The sequence below is a fragment of the Panulirus ornatus genome, chromosome 33 (assembly GCF_036320965.1).
Source record: "Panulirus ornatus isolate Po-2019 chromosome 33, ASM3632096v1, whole genome shotgun sequence".
NCBI classification, from domain to species: Eukaryota; Metazoa; Arthropoda; class Malacostraca; order Decapoda; family Palinuridae; genus Panulirus; species Panulirus ornatus.
In genome coordinates this window covers 23,069,321-23,084,823 of record NC_092256.1, presented here as the reverse complement: position 1 = coordinate 23,084,823, position 15,503 = coordinate 23,069,321, and the positions used below count along the sequence as shown (strand labels likewise).

At 37.0% G+C, this 15,503-nt stretch overlaps 1 protein-coding gene across 5 annotated transcripts in view; it reads right to left on the bottom strand.

Moving 5' to 3' along the window:
* LOC139759605 (uncharacterized) overlaps positions 1 to 15,503 on the bottom strand; it is a 77,272-nt gene that overhangs the window by 8,257 nt on the left and 53,512 nt on the right. For 3 of the 5 annotated variants that reach the window (XM_071681919.1, XM_071681917.1, XM_071681918.1), the window contains 2 exons: positions 2,968 to 3,119; positions 1,449 to 1,487 (listed from right to left, as the gene is read on the bottom strand). In XM_071681919.1, coding sequence (XP_071538020.1) covers positions 1,449 to 1,487; positions 2,968 to 3,119 — 191 coding nt within the window. Of the gene's footprint in view, positions 1 to 1,448; positions 3,120 to 15,503 lie in introns of all 5 variants that reach the window. The other 2 variants (XR_011715117.1, XM_071681920.1) reach the window with 2 other exon arrangements.

Below are 15,503 nucleotides of genomic sequence, written 5' to 3'. Positions count from 1 at the left end.
GAAGGCAAAAATTATAAAAAGACCACGATATAACTACTCAAATGCTTATCAACGAATATTAAGTCCATATTCAATACAAATATGAAGGTAGATATTAATGAATTATCTAAAGACTGATGACATGCCCCTTCCAGGAATAATCATATCAGAAAGTAACAAAACTGATGTGACTGACCAAATTTAACACGAGACCTCATCATCACAGCCAGATGGAATTCCAACTATATTTCTAAAGACAAAATAGGACAATAGTGAAACTTCTTACGATACCATAGGCAAAGCACAGATCAATTAAGTACAGCAGATACACAAATTATGGCAAACACAACACCAATTCACAAAGCTAATTCCAAAACAATATAGACAAGAAAGACAACATTGCATTCGATCAAAATATATAAGAGTGATAAAGAAATAAAAAATTGAGCACCTCATATGGAATAACTAAATTAAAGGCAGCACATTTTATATGAAGTAATTGAACATGGACAGCAACAAAGATGGTACCAGAATTAAGGCAGCTGAGTTACATGGAAGGGCTTAGTAAAGGCTTTAAATCTGATCATCTCTGAAAAAAGGGAAAGTTGACCTGATCACAAAAGTTTTTAAAATGGTTTGATGATGTGGACAGCTCTTCCCATACAACTTACCAGGTGCACACAAAAGAACTTATACCTCTTTAATTCAAACACTCATCTTTGTCTCCCTTGCCTTTCTACAAGGGCATAATATGTGCATTCTGCCATCATGATCCATACACCATATAAACACTTAAAAACTAACTAATCAATCAATAGCACCATCATCTCTCTTCTTAATGAATTCAATAGCAGTATCATCCACAAAAAATGCTATGCTACAATTCATCTTATGCTTGATTTTTGCCACCTCTTCCCTTTTCAGTAAGCCATGACTCTTACTCTGCATACTTCCCTAACCCAAACACCATACATCTGCCACCCTATCATCAAACTCATTCAGCAATCATTCAAACCACTCATTCCATCTCCTTTTTACCTCATCATATCATTTTACATGTATCATAAAATATTTAAAACATGTAAATTTAGCTGCTACAGACATGAGAGTGAAAAATAGCTAAAGAGAAATGATACACAGGACAGAAAGTTATGACAGTAATGGCAATATCTTCCCAATCTTTGAGGTTAAATCTTTGCTTCATTGATATGTTCCTCCTTCCTGTACAATGAGACCCTTAAGAGATCTAATCCAAACACCCAGTTTTTTGCAAGCAGGTGCATGTCATATCTAAGATGCTTCAGCGTACACATGCACCTTATAAGTGCAATCTCTCATTTTGACATCTTAAAAAAGTATTTTGTTAGCAGCAAATGTTACAAGAAACATTGTGCAGGAGGAGAACAAATACATATATATTATGATGTTACATGAAAACAAAACCTAAAACTGAAAAAGTGGCATCTTACCTGTTTCCCCATTGGATCTCCGAATTGTCTTTCTCTCATCTGGGATAAAAAATTTCTACATATTAGAATATTAAAGATCTGCATCAATATTCACTCCAATATGGAGTCTTAAAGCTATTTCTTTGGGAAAACAAAAATAATTGAAAACAAATATATGCATAATTCCTAAGAAAAATAAATATAAATAATCAGAAAAAAGGGAAAATCACTCAGATGAACAGGAACACAGCTCACAGTTTCCTGCAACACATGAAAAATAACCACATGGAAAGGCTACTTTAATATTCTGGATTATGTAGCAGCTTGTATAACAGACCAGGGAACTTAACTCTAGTTTATCAAGGAACTAAGCTCTGGGTGAAAGTTTCCACAGTCAAAACAGAAAGTAAAAAATAAAAAATAAAAATCAAAAAAGTAATACTGGCACGTCTGGACCCTGAAGGATACCCTGAATGAGTTGGTTTGTACAGAACCTGATCAAATCAAAAGATAGCCAAGTGAAATAAACTTTGTGCATTAAACAATTCACATGTAATTATCTTAGGAGGCAAGCAATGCATTATCTAATTCTGCACAGTGAAATTTTAACGATGAGAGGCACCACGCTATCGCATCACCAGTTCTGCTCAGCTGCAGTAAGTATGACAAGTGCAACAAAATTTGTCCAATACCATTTTAAAGCTGCTTGTTAAATGCATTACAAAAATCCATAGTTCAGGGGTATGGAATCTTCATGACCTTTAAGTGTTTAAAAAATTGTGACAAAAAGAGCACTAACTATAGCATATCTTCCACTACCTAAAAAAGATAACTTATCACCTTAAACTCAAAGAAATCTACAAAAATCATTGATCTCTGAAACAAACATAAAAAAGCCTCCTGTATGAAACCCATCACTTGAAATAATATTACTTAAAATTTCCTAAGAAATCTTAAATGCAGTACTGGCTTCAAAATACAGTATGGAGAACCTCTACTACCTCTGCTGAACATCTGAAAATACCTTAGCACTGTAGTTAATGAAGACTATTTTTCTTAAAGAGTGTAAACAAATAAACTATATACTCTACTTCGAAACAACACTATCATAACAGTTAATTGATATATAAGCAGCTCCTCATGATATTGGGACCAAAGTTAAGGGGGGAATATTGGAGTAAAAACTTTTTGTGCTGGCTATAAAGGAAGCCATAAAAATCAACTAAATACATGCCTAAAATTCTGTAAAAGGCTTATGATATTTTAAAACAGGAGAAGGTAAAACAATAACAACTGCCTGAAGGATGCAACAACAGGTATCAGTAGTAAGAAAGTCTGTTTGGAGATTTTCAGGAAAAAGAAAGCACTTATGAGTATGAGGGAAGGAACGACTGCATGAATCTTAATTCTTCAGCATGCTCCTAGCCTGGTGTTGTACATGGGATATCTGCAACAATATTTATATTCTGCTACACTCCTTCCCTTGGCTGAGCTTCAATATGTCTGTTGAAAGAGAGCAGACAGATGAGTGGATACAAACCTTGCGGACTACATGATCTTTGTCTCTTCATGCTGGGCTCTGGGGTTTCCTCCCGCCCTCGTGCAGTCCCCCCAGCACCCTGCAGGGCCTCGGCCGGAGGGGGAGGGGGTGGTGGTGGCATCAGCAGGGATGCAGTCATATCTCTGGCCACCCTAGGGTAGTAAACGGGATGCAAATTTATAGATGGTGGAAATTCAGCCTGGTTGTCTTCTCGGACTCTTGGGATGGAATTCTACTGAACAAATAGTGGTATCTTGTCACACAGCTCTCTGAAAGTAACTCAAAGGAATGTGATGGCAAAGGACTTGACCAGGGAAGCAGGTATCTCTACCTTTCATGTCCAAGTGAAGGTTTTCTTGGCAGTAGATGACGATGTTTTCCAAAAGTTCTAGTCTCATGAGCTTGCAATGTAAATGACCAATTTATAATGTTAAAATACTAGATATAGCTGAACTTACAAGTATCTACCACTTTTCATACTAAAGTCTAAATGGTTATGCAACTAAGAGCTACAATCTAGCATTCCACGACAACATGTTTTTTTTCTTTTCTTTTAGAACTGGCAGTCATTAGACATTGTTCATCATCTTATACTGAGAGGTTCTAGTATCATCTAGTATAAATGGGTAACAGCTTTTCAAAGAACTCCATTCTAGTATGGCCATTTTACATTTGTAGTTAAGTTTTATCATAATCATGAAACTAAAATATAAATATAAGTTTCTAATATGACACATGGCTACAAGCCTTCCACCTATGGATTCTTCCATGACATAACACATACCAAACAAATTATGTATCTGACAGTCAATGCATAACAGAAGAGCCTTCTGTAGATAAGTTTTTTGTTGTATTTATGAAATATCACTAACAGTATCTAATAATGAGCGTGAGATGACATGACTCCTAAGGTACAATGATCTACAATATAGATGAGCATAGGCTACCATATTTGTTGAACAATGGCAGCTACCACAGATGGATAATGCTGTTCATTTAGCTGATTAAAAGAAAAAGCTGGGTTGAATGACATGTTGATCGAATGATATGTGCAAATGGTTCAACATTTGTGACAGTAAGGATGTTGCATGGTATTACTGGACTGTGCCTACAAGAGGTTACACCACAAGCGAAAAGTCACTTTTGGCGAGGTTACACCACAAGTGAAAAGTCACTTTTGGCAAGGCTGTATCACTGCAAATCTCATCACAGAGCCTCTCATTCCAAAGGAGTCCATTTCCCTGCTACTGGAAGTAGCACAGTCTCAAGATACAGGAGTGTTTAGAAAGAGGTCTTGGGTAACACCAGGGATCTTTCATAAAAATAAAAAGTCCTGAAGTAATTATAAAATGACAATAAAATAAGGCTGACATTTTAGAAATTAATATGAAGTTTTAGTGTAATATCAGGATGAACAGTGACTACATATTAAATCTGAAGGAATTGATGTCCTCTGAAGTGATGAAAAAGATAGCAGAGAGAAAGCTGATGCTATGATTACAATCATGCAAGGAAGTATGCAGTATGGGATGGTGTTACTTTGGGAATATGCAGGGAGTGTTCCTGATGGAATACTTATCCCAGTGTTTATGTATGGATGTTAAACCTTAGTTTTTCTTGGTACATACAAATAAGAAAAATTTTGGCTCTGAAGTATGAAAAATAATTTCTCTTCTGTAGGCACAACCTGATAAGCATCTAAGAGACCACTTTCTTGGTGGAGAGGTAAAACTCCATTTTCATTCCCAAAGATTGGTTTATCCAATAGTGTTCTCCCTCTTCAACCTCCATATTACCTGTGAGACCAACAGATGCTTATCCATAGAGACCCATCCACTGAACATATGATACAGTGGAAAGGTGGGGATGAGGTGCAAGAAAATTCTATCACTTATCCCTTGGACCTGTTAATGTGAGAACTCACATCATCATTTTTCAAAAAATAAAGAGGGAATGGAGGGGATGGAAAAACAACTGGATGCTCACATGTGTGTCTATGGTGAAGAATGGCTTTTTTGAGACTTCAAAAACTATATTTTTCACCAATGGATAGAGCCTCATAACAGCAGGGAACATATCTACATGAAGGAGGAGGGCCCTTACAAAAAATGAAATGGATTATCCTTAAAAAGAAAAAATTATATATAGGAAACTTATTTTTCCCTCGAGACCAAACTCAAACCGACCAAAACAAGTATCACTTAATAAAGGTACTGTCAAAAGCCTAAAACGCTTTTTCATAGCTTCAAAAATGGTAAATTTCTTTAAAAAGTTGAGGTCACTTACCATGCAGCATGGACTCAGACCAACCAGGCTATGTGAAAGGATAAAAAAAACTTTCTTGCTGATAAATGCAAAAGGATAAAAAAAAGCTTCTTACTGAAAAAAGGTTTAAATGATCCCAGATGACTATATAAACTTTCTCCTGCTTAAGTCCATAAGACCAGGGAAAAGTCTCAGCATAACATAAAGCACTAGACTGGAAAACAATTTTACCCTCCAATAAAAATGGAACCCTAATTGAGAAGATTACATATCAAGACATGGCATTAGTTTTCCTAACTTATTTTGATCCCAAAACCATAAGAATTTAAAAAAAAAATCATACTCCCAGCATAACAAATTATGGTTAAGGACTTTTCAAAGCTTCCAACTTGGATGAGAAGAAAGCTTCCAAAGAAGAGGGATGTCAATCATCTATTGCAAACAGTGCCAGAAACATCAAATGTCAAAAATCCACAGACACTGGCTCTAATAAATCACTGCTCTAAAGTGCACCCTAATCACTAACTGGCTTCACTTGTACCATGACAAAGGTCAGAGAAAAACCCTAAACACACTGATTTAATTATTGCAAAATCCTCAGATGCCTTCAGAAAAGTTCTTTAAAAGATTACCAAACTGATTCAAAAGATTACCAAACAGACTGGTAAGACTAGAGCAAAGGATTAAATTTATGGTAAAAGAGCAACTGTTAGGCAATCTTCATACTATATTCCAAACATCTGCTTCAGCAAAACCAAACACAATATTCTAAAGCAAAAGGTTTTTCAGGATTTCTTCTAAACAAAGACACTGCAGGGAATCTTGCAGGAGGCAATGTATAGTTTCCTTTGTCTCTGGCACTTTTGATGCTAAATCCACAGTGCAGCTACAAATCCTATAACCCCAAAAACAAACAAAAAGACAATTATTTTCTTTAAAATTTTTATTGAAGGAAAAAGTCTGATTCCTGACATTTGAAACTTTAAGTTATGACACTGATTTCAGCTGTCCCTGAACTGAAAATCCAAGAAGCAAAAGCCTTTAGAGAGACAATGAACCTTCATGGCCATGGAACTAATCAGAAAGTTCACCCCAAACAAAAGGATCCAATGGAAGGGAAATGATTCCCACTATAATCTCTAACTACAAAATCCTTGACTTCAATGACATACATGCTCAAATTTTGCAAAACTCCATTTAGGAGGAACACTGAAAAGAAAAACTGACTATTCAGGACTGCTAATATAAGAATTTGACTGCACTCAAACAAAGATCCCTACTGGCAAGGAATGTGTGGAAAGCCCTTTAACACTTTCATTGCATATGTTACATTAACCCTCACAGCTCCCAGTCCCTATACAAGATGAGCTTTCTCTAGTTTTATGAAAAATGTGTTTATGCTAAGAGGAGATATTCACAGTAATGAAAAAAGTACAAAAATAAATCTAATTTGTAAACTTCAAACAAGCTTCAAATGCTATCATAAACACTGGACACTTCCACTGTGAAACAAAGATTGTCCTAAAAACATCCCATCTAATGTACTCAGCACTCAAATTCTTTGCAACAGCAATAGACCCTTCCCATCCAAACCACTCCATACCTACTATCAACCCCCAAACAGAAATAAAAAGTTCATCCCTGCTTCACACTTCAGCATCCTGTATTCACAGATTCCCCAATCTCCAACAAACAATATACTAATTAAACAGATAAACATCAAAATGACCCAACAAGCATTAAACACCTCTTTTCCCAAATCAGTCTTAAAAACCACCCCACCACAAATAGATCCAACTGAATCAAAACAAGCTATACTTCCTCATCTTTGCTCTTGACACCATCCATCTATAATATAATAAACACTGATTTAACATATCTCAAGACCCTTAAAGCATAATACAACTACTGCAATGAAATCAATGAACACTTGCAGCTCAATTGCCCTCCACTCTCCAAATATGAATGCACACAGATCACAACACTCTCTGACCTGTGGTCCTGCCCAGTGAATATGGCTGCCTTCCTGACTATTCCTTGCGACTCTAGCCATGCCCAAAGTGGGCGTGTCAGCAGGTCAATACAGTGACATGGTCCCCAAACTCAACACCCTTCATTACCAATCTGGCCCTTTCCTTCAAAAGAGTATGGTCTCCTGAGATGGATGATCCAGTTGATGAACTGTAATAGTCTACAAAGGATGGGAGTTTCATTTGTCATGGAAAAAGACAACAAAGATCCAAGCCATGTAGTTTATGTGGGATGAAGCTATTACAGTACTGGCAACCCAGCGAGGTAGCCAAGCCCCCTTATTCTGACTGGTACAAATTACAGTTCCCTAAATTAATGCAGCCAGGCAGACAGGGGGCTTGGAATGTCAACTTCTATAGAAAAACAAAACTCTATAGCTACAACCTAGATTTATGGGGAAAGCAATTACTATAGTCACAAAGGACCCAAGTAGGACACTTACAAATGGGAAAGCTTGTTAAACTCGATATTTTAGGGTGTCATGAAGATGAAGGTCAAACCAAGAACTTTCAACTTTGTTCGTCATTAAAACAAGTTTAGGGCAATGCATCTCTCACATGGGATAGAACACAGTTGGTGGTAAGAAGAAAAATCAAATTACTGCTCTCTGAGAAGAGCAGTTAAAGGTGAAGCTCTGTATTCCTGGCTGTTCCTCCTACCTAACTTTCTTCAGGAAGTTTTAACAAGACCACAGAATTTAGCAATGTGACTCTATTGCCTGGAGTGGTTTCTACAGTGGATGCTATGATTTAGATTTTTGCAAAAAGAAGACTGTTTAAGGAGGAAGGATCCCCCTATGTGTCTACAATATGGGGGACTCACAGTGCTTGGTCACCAGTGTGTTCCAAAAGGCCAGGATGGGAATACTGAGAGGACCACCATCAGCAGTCTCACCAGGGAACCAATAACAAGATCAATCAGGTTACAAAGCCAGTTACAGTTCATGATGCAGACTTCCCAGTATGATGAAGGAAGATCTCTGACAAGACACTACAAGAACAGTGCCTCGATGAACTGAAAATCAGCACAACAGAATGATAGTGCTGGGGTGACTTGCAAGCTCAAGGAAACTGTGATTAACAAGTACTCGAGTGACTTGGTACCACTGTTGCACATTCATCCCTATTGCACTCAGGTAACGACAACTGTGCTTCTTGACAGTTTGGTGACCCAGATGGAGAAATTGGAAACTTACGCTAATGAGAACTGTATTCATGGAGCCTCAACACGACTTACTGTGACACAAAGCGACTGAAGGACTTCGATGTATGGAGAGGCTTTTCTGTAATCTAATGATTGCAATGAAAGCTTCCCAAGCAATTAGTGTAAAAACGGTACCATAATACTCAACTACAACTGACTTTAATACTGGTACAGGTTGGGTATCCCTTATCCAAAATGCCTGGGACCAAAAGTATTTCAGACTTTGAATTTTTTCAAATTTTAGAATATTTGCATAAACATAATGATTTGTGTGGAAAACAGGATGGTACATAAACAAATGGGTTAGAGCTGAGACACACCTCAGCATTTCGACTTCAACGTCTTCCTTAGATGTTGATTCAAGCATTCGGTGGGACTGTGTTTCCCAATAAGAATACCGCTGAATAATTGAATCGTAGAGGTACGTCACAGCTCTAACCGGTTTGTTTTCTATACCATCCTGTTTCCCACATATGTCATGATAGACAACAGATAATGAGATACCCAAGTCTAAACACAAAATCCATCTATGTTTCTTATAAAACTTATCCATAAAGCCTGAAGGTTATGTATACAATATTTCTAATAATTTTGCACAAGAAACAAAGTTTGTGTAACAGTGAACCATCAGAAAAGCTAAGGTGTCATGACAGCTGCCCATGTGGACAATCTGTGGTTGTTCAGCATCACCTTCATTCCTGACTGAATTTATTTGCTACTGATAATTATAAGCAATTACTTTCTTACACTTATTCACACAGAGCAGTGAATAAGAAAATGCTCAGTGAACAATACACATAGGTCTAGCAGTGATGATGGTTTGTAACAAACTTGCAACTATTGAGCATCAGAACTCAGCATGGACAAGCGAGGTCAGGTGTGGAATTTTCCACTTGTAACATCATATCATTGCTCAAAAAGTTTCAGATTCTGGAGCATTTTGGATTTTGGATTTTCGGATCATGGATGTTCAACATCTATTCAACAAGGACCCTTCGAAATTGGTTCAGGCTAATGCTTTCATACTGGACTGGCCTTTCAAATCTGGCCTTTCATACATGTTATTTCATTATTCCTTTTAGCATTATGACCTTTTTCTATACATAATCTAGATCGGCTGTTAACTAATCAGGGGATGATATTTTTGGGGATACATCAACTACTTCCTCTCCATACACACTTTACTACTCTTATACATTATCTAATGAACTTGTATACCTTACATACAGCTATCTACATATACTTGCACAGCCAGTTGAAACAAGTATTACTGTAAAGCAGCTACTACACTGTATTGTGGATGGGGTCATTTATTTCTTAAAAATAAACTTTTGAAATCTGAAAACTGATTAAAAAATATATCACTTTGTGTATATGTCATCTGGATTACTCTATGCTTTGTCTCAGCAGCTACTGTTTTCTTAATCTTTTTATGATAAACTGCTGGAATCTGAACAGGTCCTGCTACTTGGTTATTTTCAGTTGGCAAATTGCTGTAATTAATTTTATGTCAGACAAATCAACCAGTATCTGCAGGTGCATGTTCATTACACTCATTAGATATTTCATTGTCAATTTCCTTATCCTCTCACACTAAATACTTATCTATACTGGTTAATTAGTATTTGGAAGATTCTTTTTGGATCCATTCCATAACTGTAACCCTCTTTACAAGGCCCAATCTCTGACACTGTTCTTTTCTTTGTGCATGTACTTTTGGATTTAGATCCCTCTTTGAATAGCTTTAACTTCACTTGTTCTTCACTTTTTTCTTTGTAACTCAATCATTTTTATGTCAGCATTTTTTTCTTTTCCTCTTACTGTTCCAATTTATCTCTGCTTGTTGCATAACTTGGGTCTTTCTTCCAAATTCTTTTCTTAACCATACAATGTTTTCTATCTCTTGGTATCTTTCTCTTTCTGTTCCTTTAATTTCTTTTGTATGGCACCACTTTTGTTATCACTTGATTTATGCACTTGTAGAAAACTGCTGCAATTGTGTTTGCATATCTGCTATTGAGGACTTCATTCGTTTTTGTTTGATCTATTTTGTTTTAACTATTAGATTATTGTCAGAGGAGAAATTACAGCTACTTTTAATACTTACCACTTCTCTTATTTCCTTCTGACTGTACATTTCTACTTTAAAGTTTGTAGATAATTCTATAATGTAAAGGTCTGAGATTTTTGTTTCAGTGGCTTCAATTGCTGTGTCATTTGTAAAGATCAAATCAAAGGTGTTATCATTTCTTGTTGGTCTGTGTAAAACCTGAATTAGACTGAATATCTCATATAAGACAATTACAGTGAACGTTTAACTGCTCTCTTTCATTTGCCAGGGAAATGTTCTCTTATATCCATTCATAACAGCATCCATATTCAGATCAATCTTTTATTCCATTCTGTCAAGGTAAATAAAATCAAGTTATCTGACCGAATTACTGTTGTTTCTAGGTTGTCTATACTCTTCAATATCATATTATTTGCAATTCCCATAACTATGACATTTTTGTTCTGGTTGGTCTTGTATATCATTATGTTAACTGTATTTGATGGTGAAATGTTACTGCCACTGTTTCACAATTCTTGTTAGATAATTTCATTATCTGATTAGCTTCAACTTACTGCTGACACAAACTGCTATGCCACCTAACTTTGTATTGTCTCTACCAGGCTTGAAAGTTTCACATCTTTCTAAATCTACTTTCAGTTGATTTTTGATATTCTCAAATAAAAGGTTTCTGATCAAGGCTAAGGTCTAGGGCAACTTCCTCACATCATGAGCATTAGCATAAAGCCTAGGTGAATCAATAAAAAGTCTCTTAATCCATGTGGATATACCCCCGCCAAAAGGGGTGTCAAGGTTCCAGAGAGCACAAATGATGTCCCCATGATGATCTCAGGAACAGTCTCAAAGTTTCTAATAACCCTTTAACTCCTATAAACATCAATGATAATGCATAATACTCTGCTAACATTGTCAAGAAGCAATATTATGGTTCCTGCTCTCACTTGAATTTCCAGCTAATGTTTGATTAACCACCTAACTACACAAATGCCTCAGTCACCCATATACATACCATAAAATATATCAGAATACATATGTTCAAGGTAAATCAATCAAAACAATTTTAACATTGCATACCCAAGAGTCAAACCCATGCAGACAGCACACCCCTGGATCACCAATGAGACAAAATCTGTTAATCTGGAAGTGCTATCTACAGCTCCAGAGCCCAGCCCACTCACTTTGGGCCTGAAGGGTGCCAAGCCACCCACTCTCCGATCCTGAGGCTGCCGTAAACTGACTCAAGGACATCTCAGAAATGTCTATATAACAGAGCATGTAATTTTCACATTCAAATCAATCTAAACAGTTTTACCACTGTGCATCCAAGGGTCGAATCTAGGCTACAGAGAACAGCAAGTAGACAGCATACCATTGGACTGCTGATGAGATGAAACCTTTCAATCTGGAACTGCTATCTACAGATCCAGAGTGTCCTAAGGGTTACAGAGTGAGCAGCCTGTCACTGTTAAGGCCGACAGAGAGTGGGTATGGCTCTGTATTTATGTTGATTCCTAGTTTTGAAAACAAAAAATCAAGCTTAAGAAGTCAACTTATAGCTTGCAATTTATGGTGCACACCAAAATGACCTGACAAGCACTAAATCAGTTACTCTAATTATGATATTCCTTAAAATCTAATAAACTTTGAAGAAGAGCAGAAGCTTACCTAGATAAGAGTAAAATTCAAACAAGAATACTAATACTTTCATGTCCTAAACGGATGCTTAAGCTGACCTATGCACATAAGAAAATGAATAAATAAGCATGTTACTTATGTATAAAAAAGAGGTTAACAAGATTACAAGTGTTATCATGTTTCTTAATGACCTACTTCATTAGTCCCTTTTTACATTTTCAATCATCAAAATACTTCTACTTTTTACTCTCCTTCAACTTTCAATATCCCTCTTATCCCATGCTTCTTCACCACTTGTATCTTTGGATATTTTCTTAGAGTTGCTTAGCGCTTGTCATGAAAAAAAAGTAACAATATCAACTTCCAAGTCCTTTCACACCCAGATATCACATTTCCAGTAAATCCACAACAGATGAATTAACAAAAGAGAGAGGGAGACATGAAGAAAAACTCATAAGCCTGAGTATCACACCTAACCGGCATGACCAACGTGCCATTAGTTTTGTTCCTAAGCTCAGTTATATTACTTAAAATCTTTGACAGATTATCAAATTTCAACTAATTAAGCAAACCAAGAACAGTCTGATTGGTTATGCCTTTTCAGCAAGTACTCAGAACAGACAACAGAGTTTTAATGTGGATGCATAACATGATATGACTTAACCACCTGTAAGAAAAGCAAGATTGTCTTAAGCAACCTAAATAAAGATGGCCTTCTCCAACAATTCTCAGGAACAGTACTGAAAGAGAATTAATATAAGGAATCCTTAGTGAAGGAGTCTCCTGATCATGTCTTACAAGCTAATTTAACATATCAACTACAATATTAATAGCTACTTAACTGAAAAATACTTTCACCAAAATATGGACATGAGTAAAACAAAAATAATCATGTATTCAATCACAATCTTACTCTACAATTTGACTTTAATTTTCTAAAATCCCAAGTTACCTGATAAAAATACATTACTTAATTTGTAAAAATTTTTTCCAACAAAGACTTTCCTGTCATTCATTTTCCTAAAATTCTTACTCTTTTCCATATAATCATAGACGAGAGATTATGGGGGACTTTCTAAAGCAGGGAAAATTATATTACCATCAAAAGATTTCCCTCTCTTTTTGTGATAGCTATAAACAAAATAAACACAATTTCTATGTAACATCATAAACATTCTAATTACAAGACAAGTAGTCTAACATTATTCTTCCAGTACTTCTAATACATTCAGGGGGTAATTAAGTATATAGGTGTTACCGGACTCCACCTGTGTGAGGCAACAACGCAAGTGAAAAGTCATCTCTGGCAAGACTGTTTCACTGGGAGTACAGTCACTTCAAAGAACTTCTCACTCCAAAGGAGTCCACATTTCCCTGCTACTGGAAGGAGTGCAGCTTTGGGCTGCAGGAGCCTCTGAAGAGAGGTCCTGGGTAACACCAGGACTCTCTTAGAAAGGATCCTTGGGCAATCACAAACAAACAAATAATTGAATGAATAAATAAGTACTTAATTCCTACTACAGTAGTCCCTTCTATCTTTATGAAGCTCCTCCAGTGCTCTAGACGCTGGCCACATCCACCGGTCAGGATCATAGGTCATACAGTTGTAATGATGTGTGTGCTTCTATGTGGAAAGAGTGTAGAGAAATTACACAGTAAGAGCTTGGTGTCTTCGTTATAGTAGTTGCAACGTGGGCATTGAATATTATTGGGATATGGTGAAAAAGTGTTCGTAATGTGTGTTCATAATGTTGTGAGGATGGGTGATGTTCAGTGCATATATGGGAAAGTATGACTCATGTATGTCTGGAGAGTGTGGCATCTGATAAGTGTATGACTGGCAGGTTACAGTTTGAGTTAGCAGGGTGGCTTTTTAGTGCATGTTGGGTTATTTAAGTTTGCAGGTGTTATGTCAGTGCTAAATTTGTTGTTGGGGTGGAGTGGGGGGGGGGGGGGGGGGGGTGTCTGAGGTTTTGGTTTCAGTGCATTACACTGACAGCTACAGAACGGACGTGAGTAAACGAGGCCTTTCTTCCCGTGTTCCTGGCACAACCTCCCAAACAGGAAACAGCAATCAAGTATGAAAAAAGTATATTCAATGTGAATGTGCTGAATGGGATAGCTGGTGGGATATCTGATCATTATCTGGTGAAGACAAAGGTGGATATTTGCAGAGATTTCCAAGGAAAGTAAATGATACAGATGAAAAGAGGATGGTGAAAGTAAAAGACACTCATGTGAAACAATACCAGGAGAGATGAAGAGTAGGACAGCAAAAGGTGAAAGTATACAACGCTAGGGGAATGGGTGAGGAATGGAAGATATTTAGGAAAGCAGTACTGGCATGTACAAGTGAAGTGTGTGGCATGTGAGAAGTTGGAGGTAAAAATGTGTGAATGGGATGACATGTAGTCACTTATGAAAGAGAAAAAGGTGTATGGGTGGCACTTACTTGGAAAGAGTGCAAATGACTGGGAGATGAACAGTTTGGCAAGAGGTCAAGAGAAAGTAGGGGCTGTAAAGGAGGGCAAATGAGAGTTGGGGTGAGCAAGTATCAGCAACTTCAAGGAAAATATAAAGATGTTTGGAAAGGAAGTCAATGGTGGAGAAAAAAGAGAAAAGTGGGAACATCAGCAAAGGGGGTAAATAAGGAAGTGGTAATGGTAACATGCAGTGATGGAGTTAAGTGGAGATGGAGTGAGTATCTTCAAACACTGTTGAATGAATTTCATGATAAGGTAACAGATATAGGGTTTTAGGGTCAGGGAGGTATGTGAAGGGAATGAGTCATGGAGAGTGGTTTAACGAATAGATATGTTGGTGAATGCCTTGCATACAACGAAATGTGGCAAGGCAGCTGGAGTGGATGGTATTGCTGTTAAAGCTTCTAAAAAACAGGGGTGACTGTGTCATTCAATGGTAAGTTAGGATTTTCTGTTTGTATGGATCATGGTAAGGAGCCTGAGGTTTGATGGATGTAAATGGCCATTATATAAAGGCAAGGGAAACAAAGGTGTTCACCCTCCCCAAGGAATTGGATGACAAATTGGTTACCTGGCTTGGGGCACTCATTTGCCCATGCTGTTTCAGCTAACATAAAAAAAAAAATTATTACATCACAAGGCAGAAGTTGCCTTCAGTGAGGCTGTATCATCGTCAATGCATGGATAGGAGTACAATCTCATCATGAACCTTCTCACTCCACAGGAATCCATGATTTCCCCATTCCTGCTTGAGGTGTAGCCATAGAGCTGCAGAGGCCCTATAACTGAGTCCCTCAGGTGGGGTAATTATCATTTTTCAATAATTATCTCAGGATCAATTTCTATAA